Here is a 15,243-nt window from a genome sequence, read left to right on the forward strand (position 1 = left end):
TGTTACATACATCTTGGTTGCCTCTTGAGGAGGGAGTAAAAACAAGGGGGCAACACAGGTACATTCTTTTATCGGGTGCTGCATAGCAGCAGTCTGGCGTTTGGAGGCTCACGGAGATTGCCGCCAGGGTAAATACTGTAGAACAAGGCCATAAAAAGCATCACGGGAGGGCGTGTTTGCATAGGAAACCCCTTTTTAACTCATATCTTTGATTAACGATCTCACAAGCTTCTTCTGCTGATCGATTGTGAGACCACGCTGGTCCGTCTCCTGAATCGCCCGTCCCACCGCGATAATGACCTTTGTGCTCTCGCTGTTGACCCAGATCTTGCCGTTGCGACCGACGGCCGTCTCGAAGGCCGCGCCCGTGGCGCCCAGCTCCTCGAGCACGACGAGATCCGTCGTCTTTGGCATCAGCAGACGCCGCGACATGCCCAGCGAGATGTCGAAGAGCATGCCGCCCACGAGGGGGCCCAGGCCGTCGCTCTTGCCGGTGGATTGGTAGACGCATTCGAGTTCCGGGTCCATGTGCTTGTTGGCCAGCGTGACGCGGGCGTAGACGAGGGCGCCGGCGGCGAGTTGGGGGCGCGTCTTTTTGGAGGCGCCTTCGAAGGAGAGTTGGGGGAGCAGGGCTGGTGTTGAGTAGTCGGCGAGGAGGACGTAGTAGAGTTCGGCGGCGGTGCGCTGGACGGTGCCGACGACGAGGTCGCCTACGGCGGGGATATACTATTTGACCAGTTGTTAATCTTTTTTTTGTTCGTAATTGCAGAATCTCTGAGAGACGCGATAAGATCGTACCCGCCCACTTGTCTGCTCAACCCATATCGAGTTCTTCTTGCGATCTGTGACGAGCTTGCCGGCGATGGTGGGCACTATTTGCCTGGGAGGAACATGGCGGAGGCCAGGGCCGAGGCGCAGTGGAAGTTTCTGATGCGAAGGGATGAGGGAGTCGTCAATCTCGTCGCCGGGGAGGACGTAAGGGCCGACGGAGGCCATGGTCGAAAGGGTCTTCGTTGTACCGCCGAGTAGGATTGTGGTGATGTCGAATTGAAATCGTCAGGTGAGCGCGAGCGCCGAGTATCATTACCTTACTTTTTTCGCCTTCAGCGCTGGTATCTGCGATTTCAGCCTTGCAGCAGTAACAGCCAGCGGTCACTGAATGTCGAAAGCTTTGGCGGGGCACTTTGTGTGCGCGGCGGTGGCTCCTCCAGCGAATTGAATTTGATTGGAATACGGCCGATGGGACATGTGGGGAAAACGAAGGGCCCCACTGCGACTGGACGACAGCGAACGTGGGAATTTTTTTTTTCCCTTGCCCAAAATTTCGCAGTTGGCCTTTGAGAGAGAGGAACCCCCACCATCCACCACCCACCACCATTGAAAACATTCCTTTCCTTCGAGATCCCTACTGGAGTTGTGGTATCAAAAGTTCAATAAATACCTACTTACCCCCTGCTTTTTCTCGACTCCTTATATCGTCGCCTCCTCCTCCACGACGAATATCCGCATACGCACACATACGTCTTTCCGGACGCACACATACATACACACAAAATGGCTACGAACGGTGACTCGCGGCCCGCGCCGGGCGACCGCACCGTCATTGGTATCACCTTTGGCAACTCCAACAGCTCCATCGCATACACCAAGGATGACAAGGCCGAGGTTATGGCCAACGAGGACGGAGGTGAGCTCTTCTTTTGGGAATGGGAAACATGGCGATTGGGCAACCGAAGAGCGAATCGCTGACATATATCACCATGGCAGACCGTCAAATTCCCACCATCCTCTCCTACGTTGATGGAGACGAGTACTACGGACAGCAGGCCAAGGCCTTCCTCATCAGAAACCCCACCAACACGATCGCATACTTCAAGGACTTTCTCGGACAGGAGTACGGCTTTACCCTTCCCCCCATGAAACTCTCTCTCCTTCCACCCCCGCCTGGCATCTTGAACTGACAATGTCCCGCCTACAGCTTCAAGTCCATCGACCCCACCCACAACCACGCCTCTGCCCACCCCCAGGACGTGAACGGCACCGTCTCCTTCTCAGTGAAGGACAAGGAGGACGCCGAGGAGCCCTCCACCGTCTCCGTCCACGAGACCGCCGTGCGCTACATCCGCCGCCTCGTCGGCTCCGCCAGCGACTACCTAGGCCAGAAGGTCACCTCGGCCGTCATCACCGTCCCCACCAACTTCACCGAGAAGCAGAGGGAGGCTCTCGTCGCCGCCGCCAAGGAGGCCGGCCTCGAGGTCCTCCAGGTCATCTCCGACCCCATCGCCGCCGTCCTTGCCTATGACGCCCGCCCCGAGGCCGTCATCGAGGACAAGATTGTCGTCGTCGCCGACCTTGGCGGCACCCGCTCCGACGTGGCCGTCGTCGCCTCCCGCGGCGGCATGTACACCGTCCTCGCCACCGCCCACGACTACGAGTTCTCCGGCTCCCACCTCGACCAGGTCCTCATCGACTACTTCGCCAAGGAGTTCATCAAGAAGCACACCACCGACCCCCGCGAGAACGCCCGCTCCCTCGCCAAGCTCAAGGCCGAGGCCGAGTCCACCAAGCGCGCCCTCTCCCTCAGCAACAACGCCAGCTTCAGCGTCGAGTCCCTCGCCGACGGCGTCGACTTCCAGTCCACCATCAACCGGTTACGCTACGAGATGGTCGCCCGCAAGGTCTTTGACGGCTTCAACCGCCTCGTCGAGGGAGTCGTCAAGAAGGCCGAGCTCGACGTCCTCGACATTGACGAGGTCATCGTCGCCGGCGGCACCGCCCACACCCCGCGCATCGCCTCCAACTTCTCCCAGCTCTTCCCCGAGTCCACAAAGGTCATCGCCCCCTCCACCGTCGCCAACGCCATCAACCCCTCCGAGCTACTCGCCCGCGGCGCCGCCCTCCAGGCCTCCCTGATCCAGGAGTACGACGCCGAGGACATTGACCAGAGCACCCACGCCGCCGTCACCACCGTCAAGCACATCGCCAACGCCATCGGCGTCGTCGGCGCAAACGACGAGTTCGTCCCCGTCGTCCCCGCCGAGACCGCCGTCCCCGCCCGCCGCACCGTCAAGATCGCCGCCCCCAAGGACGGAGGCGACGTCCTCGTCCGCATCGTCGAGGGCGGCGCCCACATCAAGGTCACCAAGCCCGAGCCCAAGGCCGCCAAGCCCGAGGGCGACGACGAGGACGACTCTGACTTCTCCGACGAGGAGGAGGACATCCGCGAAAAGGTCTGGAAGGTCGGTCCCACCCTCGCCGAGGCCGCCGTCCGCGGCGTCAGCAAGGGCGCCAAGGTCGAGGTCACCATCAACGTCGCCGCCGACTTGGGCGTCACGATCACGGCGAGAGAGGTTGGCGGCAAGGGCGGTGTCCGCGGCACCATCAGCGCTCCTTGAAGTGGTTATCGTCCCTACATCTGAATAGAGACCAGTAACGACTTTTGCCTATGAGGAAGAAAAGACGCACGCCGTTGGATGCAAAAATAAAACGGTCAGGCGTAAAAAGAGAGTGATTAGGGATCAGGGGGTTGATAAAAGACGAGCCTTGTGTTTTCCGAAAACCTGTCTGTCCCCCCCTTTTTTTTATATAGACATCAATCTTGGGTGGCGGAGGGGTGGAAATGGAAGGCATGAATCAACGGACATGAACACCCGGAACATAGAGAGAGAGAGAGAGAGAGCGCGCAAAAAAGGAGTCATAGACAGCAAGCTTTTGTGTAGGCGAGTTAGTCTTGGGGAGAAGAGATGTAGAAAAACGAAATGCTGTTAATGAACCTTTTCGTTTTGTCCCAGACACACATGCAAGACCGAAATCACGAATCCGGCACTACATACAGACGACCCCAAGGATGATGATTGAACAAAACTTCAATGGATGAGTATGAGAAAGGAGGAGGCATTGCCTATGCAAGAAGATAAAATGTACGCCTGCCCACTAAACACCTTGCTACAAGGAAACGAAAAGCAACAGCGGTCCTTGAATCACATCGCACTGTCCCCCTTTTATGTGACAGCGCCAGGCAACCTCCACGCGACGAGATCATCACGGACGTCAAACTCCTCCAGCTCCCTGTTCCTCCTCGAGCTCTCGCGCCCGCGATCACTACTGCCCATCGTCGGCGCCAGGCTCACCATGCTCCCGCTGCGACTCCTCGAGCGCCCGTGATCGCGCGCACCGATACCCCCTCCGTTACCGCCACCACCACCACCACCACCTCCTACTCCGAGCCGTTGGTCGTCGTCCCGACCCCTGGTCCGGCTATGTGAGCCGCGACGAGCAACGTTGCTGGCGCCGGCGGTGCTGCTCGCTGCGTCGCCACGGCCCGTAACGATGGTGGCCATGCTCTTAATGCTCCGCAAGCTCCTCATGCTCCTGTCGCTGGAGCCGCTGTTGTTGCGTGAATGGTGGCGGTGGCCGTTGTGCAGGCGGTGCAGGTGCAAGTGATCCTGCTGAGGCGGGTCCAGCAGCTGTTGGTGTTGCTGCTGCTGCTTCCGTTCCAGCTTGCGAAAGTCCGAGGGTCGGAGGGTGCCGTTCATGCCACCCTCGTCGGAGCTCAGAGAGCCGCCGTTGTCCAGGTCAAAGGTGGCCGTCTTTTTGCCGGTGCGTCCCGTGCGCCCGGCCTGCCATCCGTCGCCGCCGGAAAAGATGTCTTCGATGCACTGATCGGCGGGGAGCTCGCCGGATTGACAGGACCAGGAGGCTGCGAGGGCGCGGCGGTACATGTCCTGCACTTCGGAGGCATCCCTGGATTTTGCCATTGTGGGAAGCTCTTGGGGGGTGATGTTAGTACGAGATGGACTGCCAAGAAACGCAGATTTAGAAAACCGCAGAAGACTTACGTCCAGCATCATCTTGCTCAACTGCTTCGCCCGCCATGATGCCGGCAATCCCGCCAAATACGGGTGCAGTTTTCAAAGGAGGCGCAGAGTAGTTCTTGTCGCCATCGAGCTGCATCATCAAAATGCCGATCTTCAATGTGCTGTTGATCTTGCTTTCCTGCATAAGATACCGCCGCACGATGCCATCCTCGACATCTGGATCGTCCAGCACCGGCGCCCTCGTCGACATTGGGCTCTGACTGGTGCCGCTGCTTCGCTTGCGCGAGTGACCGCGGTCGAAGCTAGCGCTCTCTCGGGTGAGGCCATCGCTTTCCTCCACGTACTCGCTGAGGTTGAGCTTGACGATACCGAGCGAGATCTTCTCCTCCCTGCCGCTGCCCGGGAATTGTTGAAGGACCTCAAATTCGACGGGACACTCGGTTAGGTTATTGTTCTTGTCGATGCTGATCCGGATATGGCTGACGACCTTGGAGTAGTTATACTCGACCTTGTGGTTGGAAATCGGGCATTGCGGCGTGCGGCCGCGGTGCTCGGCGTGAATAGAGTGTGCGAGGTTCCATTTTACTATTGACGTCCCTGATACCAACGGGACGTTGTTTAAGTCGAAGATCTGGAGGAGTTGTCAATAAGAGAGATTCTTCGCCAAGATGCAGCAACTGCCGTGTCAAGAAGGGCTCACACCTTTAGATGTAACTCAAACTTTGGCTGCGTCAAGTAACGTTAGCTCAAACCGGTTCGCTGAGTGGTCACCAACAATGGCGCACATCCTCCACTTTTGGGGATTGACTTTCCCATGGCAGGATGGTGGGCGCAGAGAGGAGGCATTACCTTTCTGTTCTTATTGACTGTGGGCAGGAAGCCCCCGTTAGCCATGCTCTTTAGGGGACTCATTTTGAGCGAGTGATTCGCTCACGCTCAGCGCAAATGATAATGACGGAGACAAGAGTAGAAGCAAAACAAGGCGGGGACCGAAAAGCCCCGGGCCCCAACAAGAGGTGCTTTCAAGGGAGAGACATGGGAATGATGAGGTTGTTGATTACACAGCAAAAGCGAATAGAATAGGTAGGGCTGGACGTGACGAGAAAAGGCCACCAAGCTCTCTCCGGGGTTGTCTCAGTGAGATCTCAGCCTCATGTGAGGTACGGGTGAGCAGAGGGCCAGGCAACCCACGTGGCCACAAGGAATGCGTATGTTTAGGTGAAATAAGGAGAATACAATAAGGACAACAACGCCGGCAAAAAATCAGCTCGACATGGGACGGATGATGGAGGAGAACGAATCGGAGAAAGGAGCAACAGAGGCTTACTTAAGGAAGCCATGTTTCATGGAAGGCATGGCGGGTTGGGTTCCGTCGGGGCCAGCAAGTTAATAATACCTGCGACCTCTGATGAGGACCGCGCGCCTTCGGAGGTAGGTAGATACCGTAAGGTATGTAAGACTGCGCGGGCGGGCAGGCAAGCAGACGGCAGTGTGCAAGGGCTGGCAAGGCACACACACAGTCGTAGTCGCAGTCGCAGTCGCAGGCGCGCAGGAAAGTCCAACAACACGAATAGATTTGTCCCCTCTTGTCAGCGACGCTCGGTTTCGTTTCGGGACAGCCGGATAATACGGTGCTGGAGGAGCTGTGAGAGGGGCAGAACCACCAGTAGGTACAGCTAATAGATAACGGGATGCTGGTACCGTGCCGCTGAGTCCAGTCTTCCTGAATTGTCCGCTGAAGGAAAGGCTTGAAATTGCATGCGTGGTCAGCGGCCAATCGCCGTCTACCTGACAGTGCGTCGTCCGTCCGCGGGCGTCGATAGAATGGAAGCTGAGAGCGCGCGAGAGAGATATGGGCTTGTATGTATTGCGGCAGAGCGCAGGGGGTAGTCAGGAATTCGGGGTTCCAGACTGTACGGAGGAGACTGATCCTCCACGGGCGGATTGACTCAGCAAACAGGGGTCTGCTGTCCGTAGATGTCGGAGATATCCAAGACTCGGTACAATTTCTGACAGCTCAGAGAGTTGAATTGCCGTGAATCAAGTCGTGTTTGCGTGTCGATGCTCTCCCTCCTCTGATGATGAAAGAAAGAGAGTTTGACTTTGGACAGGGTCGAAGGAATACGTAACTCCGTCAAGTGCCACCTGCCCCAGCATCCTGGGCGTACGGATACCGGAACCGCTATAGCGGCATGTATCTGGCCCGAGTTCTTCAATGAGCCACAACTGGATCCTCGGGTCCAGCAACTAGTAGCCTGCGCCACAATAGACCTCGTGGTCTTTTATGACACCCAGTAGTCCATACATCGTGACAAGTTGCATTTCATGCCTCTTTGAACCGATGTCTTGGGCCCATATCACCAGTGCTTTCTTACCCAGTTGCGTTGTTGTCGCAGTGTCATAGTCATGCTGTTGCACCTCAGGCCTCTCTCAAGGGTGGCTTTACCATCAGTACCCAAGGACAAGGAATTCAGTCTCTAGAACACCATCTACAACCTTCCGTTGGCAACTACAAGCCTTCCATATCCGTCAAAGGCCAACACCAACTGGAGGCCACGATAATTCTGCATGCTCTTAGCCAGATCATTTTTTTCATTCGTGATGCATTCTACCTCAAAAACTCTGCAGTATGCGTACAGCGTCCTAAATTTTCTCAATACAATCGACAGCTTGCCGCCGTACTGTCAATTTTCAATTTCGCGATACCTTTAATAGCAAGACCTTGATTCCTTGAAGATCTAGATCGATGCAGTCCAGTCGGCCTCTTACGTAACACCCGTTGACTTTTCGTTAGGCTTCTAACCTCGCGATGTGTGTTAGGGGCATGAGCCACATATCAAGCTTTCTCTGGTCCACTTTCTAGCCTTGCCTGTATTACTAGCATCTGTTCGCAACGAGTCGACATTTTGCGAACAGCAGTCAACTCAGTCGCCGTACTCCCGAGAGACGAACCGGTGGAATCCATGTATGTCGTGGACTTTTTTCCGGCTTTACGGAGTACAGGCGCAAAAGATTAGCGGGAGATGGCTCTCAAGGGAAATCACACGATACGGCTTTAAAACGTTGCTCATGCTGTTTCTCAAGCTCGCGGTCACCTTAATACGTTGTAATTCGATCCAGGAAAAGGGAGACGTAATACGGAATTATAGAGAAATTGCCTGGGTAATGAAATCCATCAAAGTGAACTCAAGAACATTGAAAAAGGTCGGCGAGGGTTGACGGTCCTTCTCAGCACGGTAGGTACTTCGCCAGGACAAAACTCCAGAGCCTAGTCTAGTCGGGGAATGTCACGATCAAGCCACCCAAACCTGCCAAAAACTATAAGAAACCTAAGTTTGTAACACAGAGCCTCACCAATAGTCGAGATCCGGCAGCCAGTCAACTTTCACCCTGAAGACAAGCCAAAAAAAGGAGCATCTGAAAGGACAAGGGTCCGGGGCCTCACGACATGTAGTGACGATGCCGTCCAATATGCTTCTCCAAGATAGTCTCCAGACACCACCAGGGTGCAGCCCTGTCCTTTCCGGGTTCCCCCAAGCAGATGGAGGCTGCCGGAACATGCCGACATCTGCGTCAAGATGAACACTCCCACCCAAGGATGGACAGAGAAACTGCAAGGACCTGAGATAATCATGAGATTTCGGGATAGCTCGCAACTCGCGATGAGGTGTACGTCCCTCGTATGAGTGTGCGTCGTCCGAGACAAGATAGACCCCAGCCATCACGCGCAACGCCCAGGCTTCAAAGACCATTCCAGACCCTTCGTGAAACCTCCCGAGGAAGGCGCCTCATAAAAAAAGTTTTGAACATTCGGCCAGGGAACTGGAGGACGACTGGGGTCACGCCGCACCGGGGCGCGCTACCCGTCAGCCGTCGTGAGACAGGAAGAGAGCCTGAGGGTGAGAGTGAGAGTCTGAGTGAGAAAGGTGTGACGCAGTACAGGCGTGCAGTTCTCCACACAAACTCAATCAACATCCCAGTCCCTCGAGTTCCCGCCCCCAGCAGAAAGAGGAATCCCCCGAGCCGCATACGTCATGGCCCTCTCATCCCAATCTCCATACTTCGTACAGCACACACACACCGAAACGCCCAGACGAACGATGTCATATCTTCACAGGAACCTGTTTGGAGGGGGAAGGGAGGGCGTAGGGAAATGAGACAAGCCGCAATGACCGCCACAAAATGCTACGCCCGCAGCCACCACGTTTTCTCCTTGGTCGAGGAGGCTTGTGGCTGGGGCGCTACTTTTCTCAGTTTACCTGGTTCACTAACTGCACCATGACATGTTTTCTCCAATCATTCGATTGGAACCACGCAGCTTAATGGGACTTGATGAACGCCGACGTGCAATCAAACTCTTCGACGCAGACTCGTGCAGCGAAAATCTTTCCTGCGGGCTAACGTAAGGTTACTGATAGTGTGGAGGGGAGCCACCCAAAACGGGCACCATTCACACCCCAACCGTGCCAACGTCGTGCCCAAACGACTCGAACTGGTCGCTCCTTCTGGACGGCGCATTCGCTCCGGCCCTGTGAGATGTCGTCGTGTGACGGGGGGATCAGAAACCTTGATGCGGACCGGGGGTGTGTGTACCGTGTATGTGAGTGGGTGACCACACCTCGTCTCGAGATTTCTCTCTTCTCATTTGAGATAGGAGGTGTCTTTCCCTCGGCCGATTGGTTTAGAGACACATTCTCCCATTGAAGGAATCCGAGGGAGTACATTTGAGAAAAAAGACTGGGGTGGAAAGTACATACCCTGATACCTTACCTCACCATATACGAAGGGACGGGACGGAAGGTGGGAAAAAAAAAAAAAAGTGATGTATCACGGGAGATTACCACATTGACGTCACCATGCGGTGTCCCGGCTACCTTAGCAGAGCACTTGCACGCCTCGCACTCTGTCTCTCTCCCTCTCCCACAGACTCCAGCCCAGACCACACCTCCCCCAATTCTCCTAGCGCCAAAACGACCCGGAAATTAGGGTAATGTGTGATACGATACCATGCCTTACCGCTGACCCGTGAGGTACACCGTAAAGGTAGAGACAATCGACGATGGCGGGGGGGATGTACCTTACTTTCGTAATGGTGTCACCGCTCTGCTGTGATGTAAGGTGTTTGGCAAGTCACAAGGGTGTGCCTTGACGTTGCGCATTCCCAACTGCTCTGGCGTTCACTCTGTATATAAGACCCTTTATCCTTTTCCTCTACCTCACCCTTTCGTACTATCCCATCACAGCCAAACACCATCGAACAAACCACCAAACACCCTTCGAGGTTCTCTCTACAGCTCTACAAATTACCACTTTCCAACCCACCAATACCACAACACCGCAACAATGGGCGCCGTCGTCTCTTGTGTAAGTCATCAGTCCTCTTCCATACCCGACTATCATGGAAGAAACCACAAACTAATCACCATCCCCCCATAGGTCCAATCCGTCTTCCGGACCATCGGCAACTGCCTCACCTCCGTCATCTCAGGCATCGGAGGCATCCTCCACGCCATCATCGGCGGCATCGTCTCCTTCTGCAACATCATCATCAGCTTCCTCACCTGCGGCTACTGCGGTCGTCGCGGCGGCGGCGGACGTCGTCACAAGACCACGACTAGAAGTCGCGTCTAAGCCGACCCTTCTGTCTCACACATGAAGATGGAAGGGGTTGAGCCACGACGATTCGAATTATTGACACGAATGAACGGAGGAGCGCAGGGACGGGTTGAGGAGTAATGGAGAGTGCGACGCGATATCAGCTTTGACAGCATACCCACCCACGAGTTTTTTTCCTTTTCCCTTTACGATACCCAGATACCAGTAGCTTAGCTTGAATGGTATAACACGATATCCACAAACAAAGGAGTGCCACTGTGATACTGAACACACATAATTGCTTTTGTCGCGATTGACCGACAGTTGGTATTATATGCTAGCTATCTTCGCCAAGAGCTCTCACGTACCATTGGATGACAAAAGTACACCACCGTGTCGAGAAGATCGTTCGACATGGTATGAAATTCGCTGACATTGAATAGAGCGCTGTATTTTGATCTTTACATATCTAATCTTCCAGAACATTACGGTTAAAGAACCCATAGACCTGCCGCCCAGACTCCTTCCCAATCATCGGCTCAAGCTCCCTCTCCGTCAAGTTGGCCACCTCCCTCAAATTCTCCGTCGCCAGCACGAGCCGCATAATATTCTTGGGATTGATCCCCGGCACGGCGCCCAGCATCTCCTGCGGCTCGAGATTGAAAGCCTGGTCCTCGGCCTGCATATCTTTATCGAGCCCGGCGCGCACCGCAGCGATGGGATCCGGCTCGTCCTCCTGCGCCTTGAGCGACTCAAAAATCTCGGCCGTCTGGTACGGCGACGACGACCATATGATGCGCAGCTTGGGGAACGCCAGCGTCAGCAGGACGAGCTTGGACTGCAGGTCCGACGAGGTGTTCGTCGGCGCGATGCTGTTGAGGCTGCCCGAGAGGTCGGCAAAGGGCTCCAGCGTAAACGACTTGTTCTGGTCAAACTCGATGAGGAGCATGGCGCTCTTGTAGTGCTGGAACATGGTCTCGCACTGCGCGTAGAGGCGGCCGTCCTTGAAGGACGAGATGAGATCGGAGATGGACTTGCGCTCGACGCAGATGTTGGGCGAGAGGACGTAGTCGCCGACCGTGAGCATGCAGGGGACGATGATCATGGACCGCCCGTGCAGGAGCGACGGCAGCGAGGAGCGGAACTCGCGCACGTCGACGACGACGCGGGGCGGCTGCGCCGTGGCGGCGAGACGGCCGCCGCCGGCGATCCTGGTGTTGATTGTGCGGAGGAAGGCCTCCTGCGGGTCTTCGGCGCCGTGGGGGTCGACCGTCATCACCAGGGACATGGACGCCCGCTCTTTGATGAGCTTCGTGAAGGCGTCCTTTTCGCGCCGCACGCTCGAGAGGTACCGCTGCTCCTCGACCGACTCGCCGTAGTACATGAAGTACACCCGCACGTTTCTGTCGTTGTGGGATGACCGGTAGACCTCGACGCGGCGGATGAAGGCGGCGTCGGGCTCGTACATTATGATGTACCGGGGCTTCACCTCCTCCAAGACGTGCTCATCCTGGTCCCCGTCGTATGCGTGAATGACAACCAGATCCTGCATCTCGTACAGTTGGAAAAAGTCCTCCATGTTCTCCAGAGGGTCGGTGACAATCTCTGGCTTTTGGTCCGCTTCCTCCTCTGTGATTTGCACCTCGGCCATGAGGTCTTCGACATCCGTGGGCTTTTCAAAGAATTGGAGGATGCTGCCGTTGTCGGCTCGCCCTTGGGCTGTTCCCGACATACCGCCCCCTCGCATGCGTCTGCGCTTGTTCGATGGTGCCTTGCCCCGAAGCCGCTGACCGTTTCGATCGGTGGCGCCATTCAGAGCCTTTTGGTTTTCGGAAAATAGTGTAGCATTGACCTGGGCGAACTCCCGTTTCCACCGCAAGTAGTTACGCAGCTTCCGCCTCATCATGAAAGCTGCGGATGCCGAGTCTTCGTCGTCATCGTCTTTCGTCGGATCTTTCTCGACCTTTGGCTTGAAATACATAGTTTGCAAATAGTCTCGAAGCTGTCTACAGGTGTTTGTATCCCCACACATGATGAGAATGGTACCGTTGGAATCGTCGCGGGCCGGTGGGTCAAAGTGCATGCTATTGTCAATCTCTGTCAAGACGTCCGCCAGCCAAGCCCATTTAGGCTGTTCTTCGAGAACAGGGCGAAGTGAATCGATGTTGGCGTCTGCTGTGGCAGCTTTTGCGCTGGCGGAGTAGACTCGACGCCGCGCTGTCTCGAAGATGGTCTGCGCTGCGTCAAGGAACAACCAAGGGGACTGGTTCTGCCTTGTCGACCCCGGAGGTGGCGAATGTGCCGCATGGATGGTATCTAAATGTTGCAAGAATGAGACGGCGTCGAGGGAGAGGACGGACGAGAGCATGCCTCGAAGGACGCTCAAGTCGTTGACGATCTGTCGAGTTTTCCAGCTGACTCTATGCCAGTTAGGGTCGAGCTGCCTTCTGATGATCACGTCAAAGTTCTTGTGCAGGGCGCTGTCGAGGTTCCAATCCTCCATCTCCAGGCCCGTGTTGCCCTTCTTCAGCTCGTGAATGCTGACTTCCACACACTCCAGGATGGCGTTTTGAATGTCTCGCATGGGCTCGCTCATTGAGATGTTCAACTCGATCACCTCTGCCGTCTTTTTGCCCTCCAAAGACTCTGCTACTGTAACGTGGAAGCGTGGCCATAATGACGCCTTTCTCAGAAAGAGGTTCCTCATCATGGTGGTCAATGGCGAGAAGCCGGTCGAAAATGGATCGGGATTATCGGCGAATGCTTTGAGAAAGCCAGCCTTGTTCTTTTGTCGATAGATGCGTAGAATGAAGGCCTCAAGCGACGTGGCCACGACGCGGTCGGCGTGTAAAACGATGAGGCCGGTGACTTTCTCGGTGTCGAGCAAATTGGTTAGGAGGTCAACGACAAGGATTCGCGATGTGATGCTAAAGATTCCACCACGAGTATACATCTTTTCTCTCACGCCGACACTGGTGAAGTCGGTGTTGACGACCGTGAGCCCCCTCGCGTTGGGCGACTGGCTGATTGCGGCATGCTCGGCCAGCGCCTCTCCAATCCAGTTGTTTTCGCGATCCTCGGCCCCAACGAGGATAATCAGGTTGTTTCCTGCGGCATCATAAGAGTGAAGCAGGTTTGTGACGAGCCTCATGAGCCCCAGCCCACGGGCGAGGACGACGAGCTCATCTTCATTCCGCAGCTCCTGGAACAGGCTCTGTTGGTATTCCTGGCAGGAGTCAATTTGATGAAGCACGTTAAAATGAAGATGGTGGACTTACAAGGGGAAGAGAGAGCTTGACCGGCTGAGCGTTGTTTGACATGGTGCATCGTGGCTGGCCGTGGGCAGCACCAAGTGTGGTTGAAAGCTACCTCAAGACATTGGATCGATCATGACTGGGTCCGGACTGAGGTCACCACTAAAGTTCCTGGCCACTGCTATACAGTTCCTCGCACAGTGTGTCAAGCCTCTGATTACGGTGTTTGAACGTCGACTCTCACTGTACGTTCTCGACATCCAACTTCAAGCAAGACGTTCAACTTCAGGAAGTTAGTTGGTCATATACAATTTGGCTTCTTCGATATCCTCTTTGAAGAGAGTCATATAGGGAATTCCTGCACTACACTGGCTTCTCTCAGAAGTAGCCAGTATCAACCGCGGTCAAGAAACTACTGACGAAGACATGGTGCAAACGCTAACATGTAAGCTTAGAATGTACCGGCGAATGGTGTTAGTCTAGTCACTCGCCAAAGACATGGCTGAGCACCGCCGAAGCAGTCGCCTCGAGAATCTTGCTTGAATTCTCAACAGTGATGAAGAGATTCTCTCGGTTTTAGCACTTTACCTACCTCATTTCACTTCCAGACCCGTATCCCCCGTTGGCTCTTGAAATCACCCCGTGGTCACAGAAACAAGACATGTTGAGATCTTCAACAGCAATCCTGCTTAGTGCCAACACAGCATCGAATCGACAAGGCTCGGCAACGATCACTGGCAGATGCAACCGTGGGGTTATGGAGCATGGCGTGCTTGTCATTGGAAAGCCTGCCGTCTTCTGTCAAGATTTTGGTCCCATCCTCTTGCACGTTAGCGGCCCTCGTGATATGCACGTAATTCGCCGGTGACGCGCAGAGAGTCTGGCCAGCATCTTCCCATCCAAACACGCCAAGATCAATGGCTGCTGAAGGGGCCCGGCTACGCGCGGTACACGCAGAGAGCCAATCGCACAACCAAAAAGACATGCGTCTTTTGGTGTTTGCATAGGAGGCCTTCCAGGTAAGCGGGGATGTTGCTCGCGGGGTTGTGACTGCCTCTACCCCTCTGCGGGCGGGACGACGTCATCGGCCGTCGCAACCTTCCACGTACCGCAGTGACCCGCCTCAACTCACATGTAAGCCACCAGCGAAGATAGTTTATAAGTAGCCCAGTGTCCTGCTCTTGCTGCCTGGCCGTTTAACTATTCATCACACTACCGATCCATCAAAGTACCAAAGACTCTCAAACTAAACCACCCAAGTACTCAAACACCAGTCAAAATGGCCGACAAGGTTAAGGAACTCGTCAACAACATCACCAAGGGTGACGTGAGTAGCATCTCTCCCTCATACTCACCCACAGCAGCGAAGCTGACATCTTACTTAGAACTCCGACAAGGAGAAGGAGTTCAGCACTCAGCCCATCAAGGAGGGTGGTGTCGACCCCAAGTTTGCTGCTCACCAAGCGCACCCCGGCCCTGCCGTCCCCAAGGACTTCAACGCCCAAGAGGAGGGAACTAAGGAGGAGCGCCGAGCCAAGGCGGAGGCTTTGAACAAATAAACCAGCACGACGATCAGG

The 15,243-nt window shown here is 55.3% G+C and overlaps 7 protein-coding genes across 7 annotated transcripts; 4 read left to right on the plus strand and 3 right to left on the minus strand.

Annotated features, from left to right (window-relative positions):
* Positions 1 to 195: 195 nt before the first annotated feature.
* Positions 196 to 996, minus strand: CLUP02_08867 (exosome complex exonuclease RRP40; the record flags this gene model as incomplete). Its single annotated transcript, XM_049287848.1, has 2 exons — positions 196 to 726; positions 799 to 996. 2 exons carry the CDS (start codon positions 994 to 996, stop codon positions 196 to 198), a joined length of 729 nt encoding a protein of 242 aa, XP_049144991.1.
* Positions 997 to 1,554: 558 nt separating this feature from the next.
* On the plus strand, positions 1,555 to 3,395 carry CLUP02_08868 (hsp70-like protein; the record flags this gene model as incomplete). The annotated part of the gene is made up of 3 exons (XM_049287849.1): positions 1,555 to 1,687; positions 1,768 to 1,894; positions 1,979 to 3,395. 3 exons carry the CDS (start codon positions 1,555 to 1,557, stop codon positions 3,393 to 3,395), a joined length of 1,677 nt encoding a protein of 558 aa, XP_049144992.1.
* Positions 3,396 to 4,001: 606 nt separating this feature from the next.
* On the minus strand, positions 4,002 to 5,729 carry CLUP02_08869 (uncharacterized protein; the record flags this gene model as incomplete). The annotated part of the gene is made up of 4 exons (XM_049287850.1): positions 4,002 to 4,768; positions 4,839 to 5,448; positions 5,520 to 5,543; positions 5,667 to 5,729. 4 exons carry the CDS (start codon positions 5,727 to 5,729, stop codon positions 4,002 to 4,004), a joined length of 1,464 nt encoding a protein of 487 aa, XP_049144993.1.
* Positions 5,730 to 7,032: 1,303 nt separating this feature from the next.
* On the plus strand, positions 7,033 to 9,099 carry CLUP02_08870 (uncharacterized protein; the record flags this gene model as incomplete). Its single annotated transcript, XM_049287851.1, has 9 exons — positions 7,033 to 7,067; positions 7,222 to 7,495; positions 7,638 to 7,907; positions 8,178 to 8,270; positions 8,330 to 8,486; positions 8,536 to 8,581; positions 8,636 to 8,692; positions 8,755 to 8,881; positions 8,935 to 9,099. 9 exons carry the CDS (start codon positions 7,033 to 7,035, stop codon positions 9,097 to 9,099), a joined length of 1,224 nt encoding a protein of 407 aa, XP_049144994.1.
* Positions 9,100 to 10,160: 1,061 nt separating this feature from the next.
* CLUP02_08871 (uncharacterized protein) lies at positions 10,161 to 10,448 on the plus strand (the record flags this gene model as incomplete). The annotated part of the gene is made up of 2 exons (XM_049287852.1): positions 10,161 to 10,181; positions 10,254 to 10,448. The coding sequence occupies 2 exons, from the start codon at positions 10,161 to 10,163 to the stop codon at positions 10,446 to 10,448; spliced, it is 216 nt and encodes a 71-aa protein (XP_049144995.1).
* A 57-nt stretch (positions 10,449 to 10,505) lies between these two features.
* Positions 10,506 to 13,732, minus strand: CLUP02_08872 (DNA repair protein; the record flags this gene model as incomplete). The annotated part of the gene is made up of 4 exons (XM_049287853.1): positions 10,506 to 10,688; positions 10,781 to 10,841; positions 10,913 to 13,638; positions 13,691 to 13,732. 4 exons carry the CDS (start codon positions 13,730 to 13,732, stop codon positions 10,506 to 10,508), a joined length of 3,012 nt encoding a protein of 1,003 aa, XP_049144996.1.
* A 69-nt stretch (positions 13,733 to 13,801) lies between these two features.
* Positions 13,802 to 15,225, plus strand: CLUP02_08873 (uncharacterized protein; the record flags this gene model as incomplete). The annotated part of the gene is made up of 9 exons (XM_049287854.1): positions 13,802 to 13,958; positions 14,049 to 14,095; positions 14,145 to 14,219; positions 14,275 to 14,287; positions 14,347 to 14,530; positions 14,580 to 14,613; positions 14,674 to 14,800; positions 14,896 to 14,993; positions 15,052 to 15,225. The coding sequence occupies 9 exons, from the start codon at positions 13,802 to 13,804 to the stop codon at positions 15,223 to 15,225; spliced, it is 909 nt and encodes a 302-aa protein (XP_049144997.1).
* Positions 15,226 to 15,243: the final 18 nt, after the last annotated feature.

This window comes from Colletotrichum lupini, chromosome 4, assembly GCF_023278565.1.
Source record: "Colletotrichum lupini chromosome 4, complete sequence".
In the NCBI taxonomy this organism is placed as follows: domain Eukaryota; kingdom Fungi; phylum Ascomycota; class Sordariomycetes; order Glomerellales; family Glomerellaceae; genus Colletotrichum; species Colletotrichum lupini.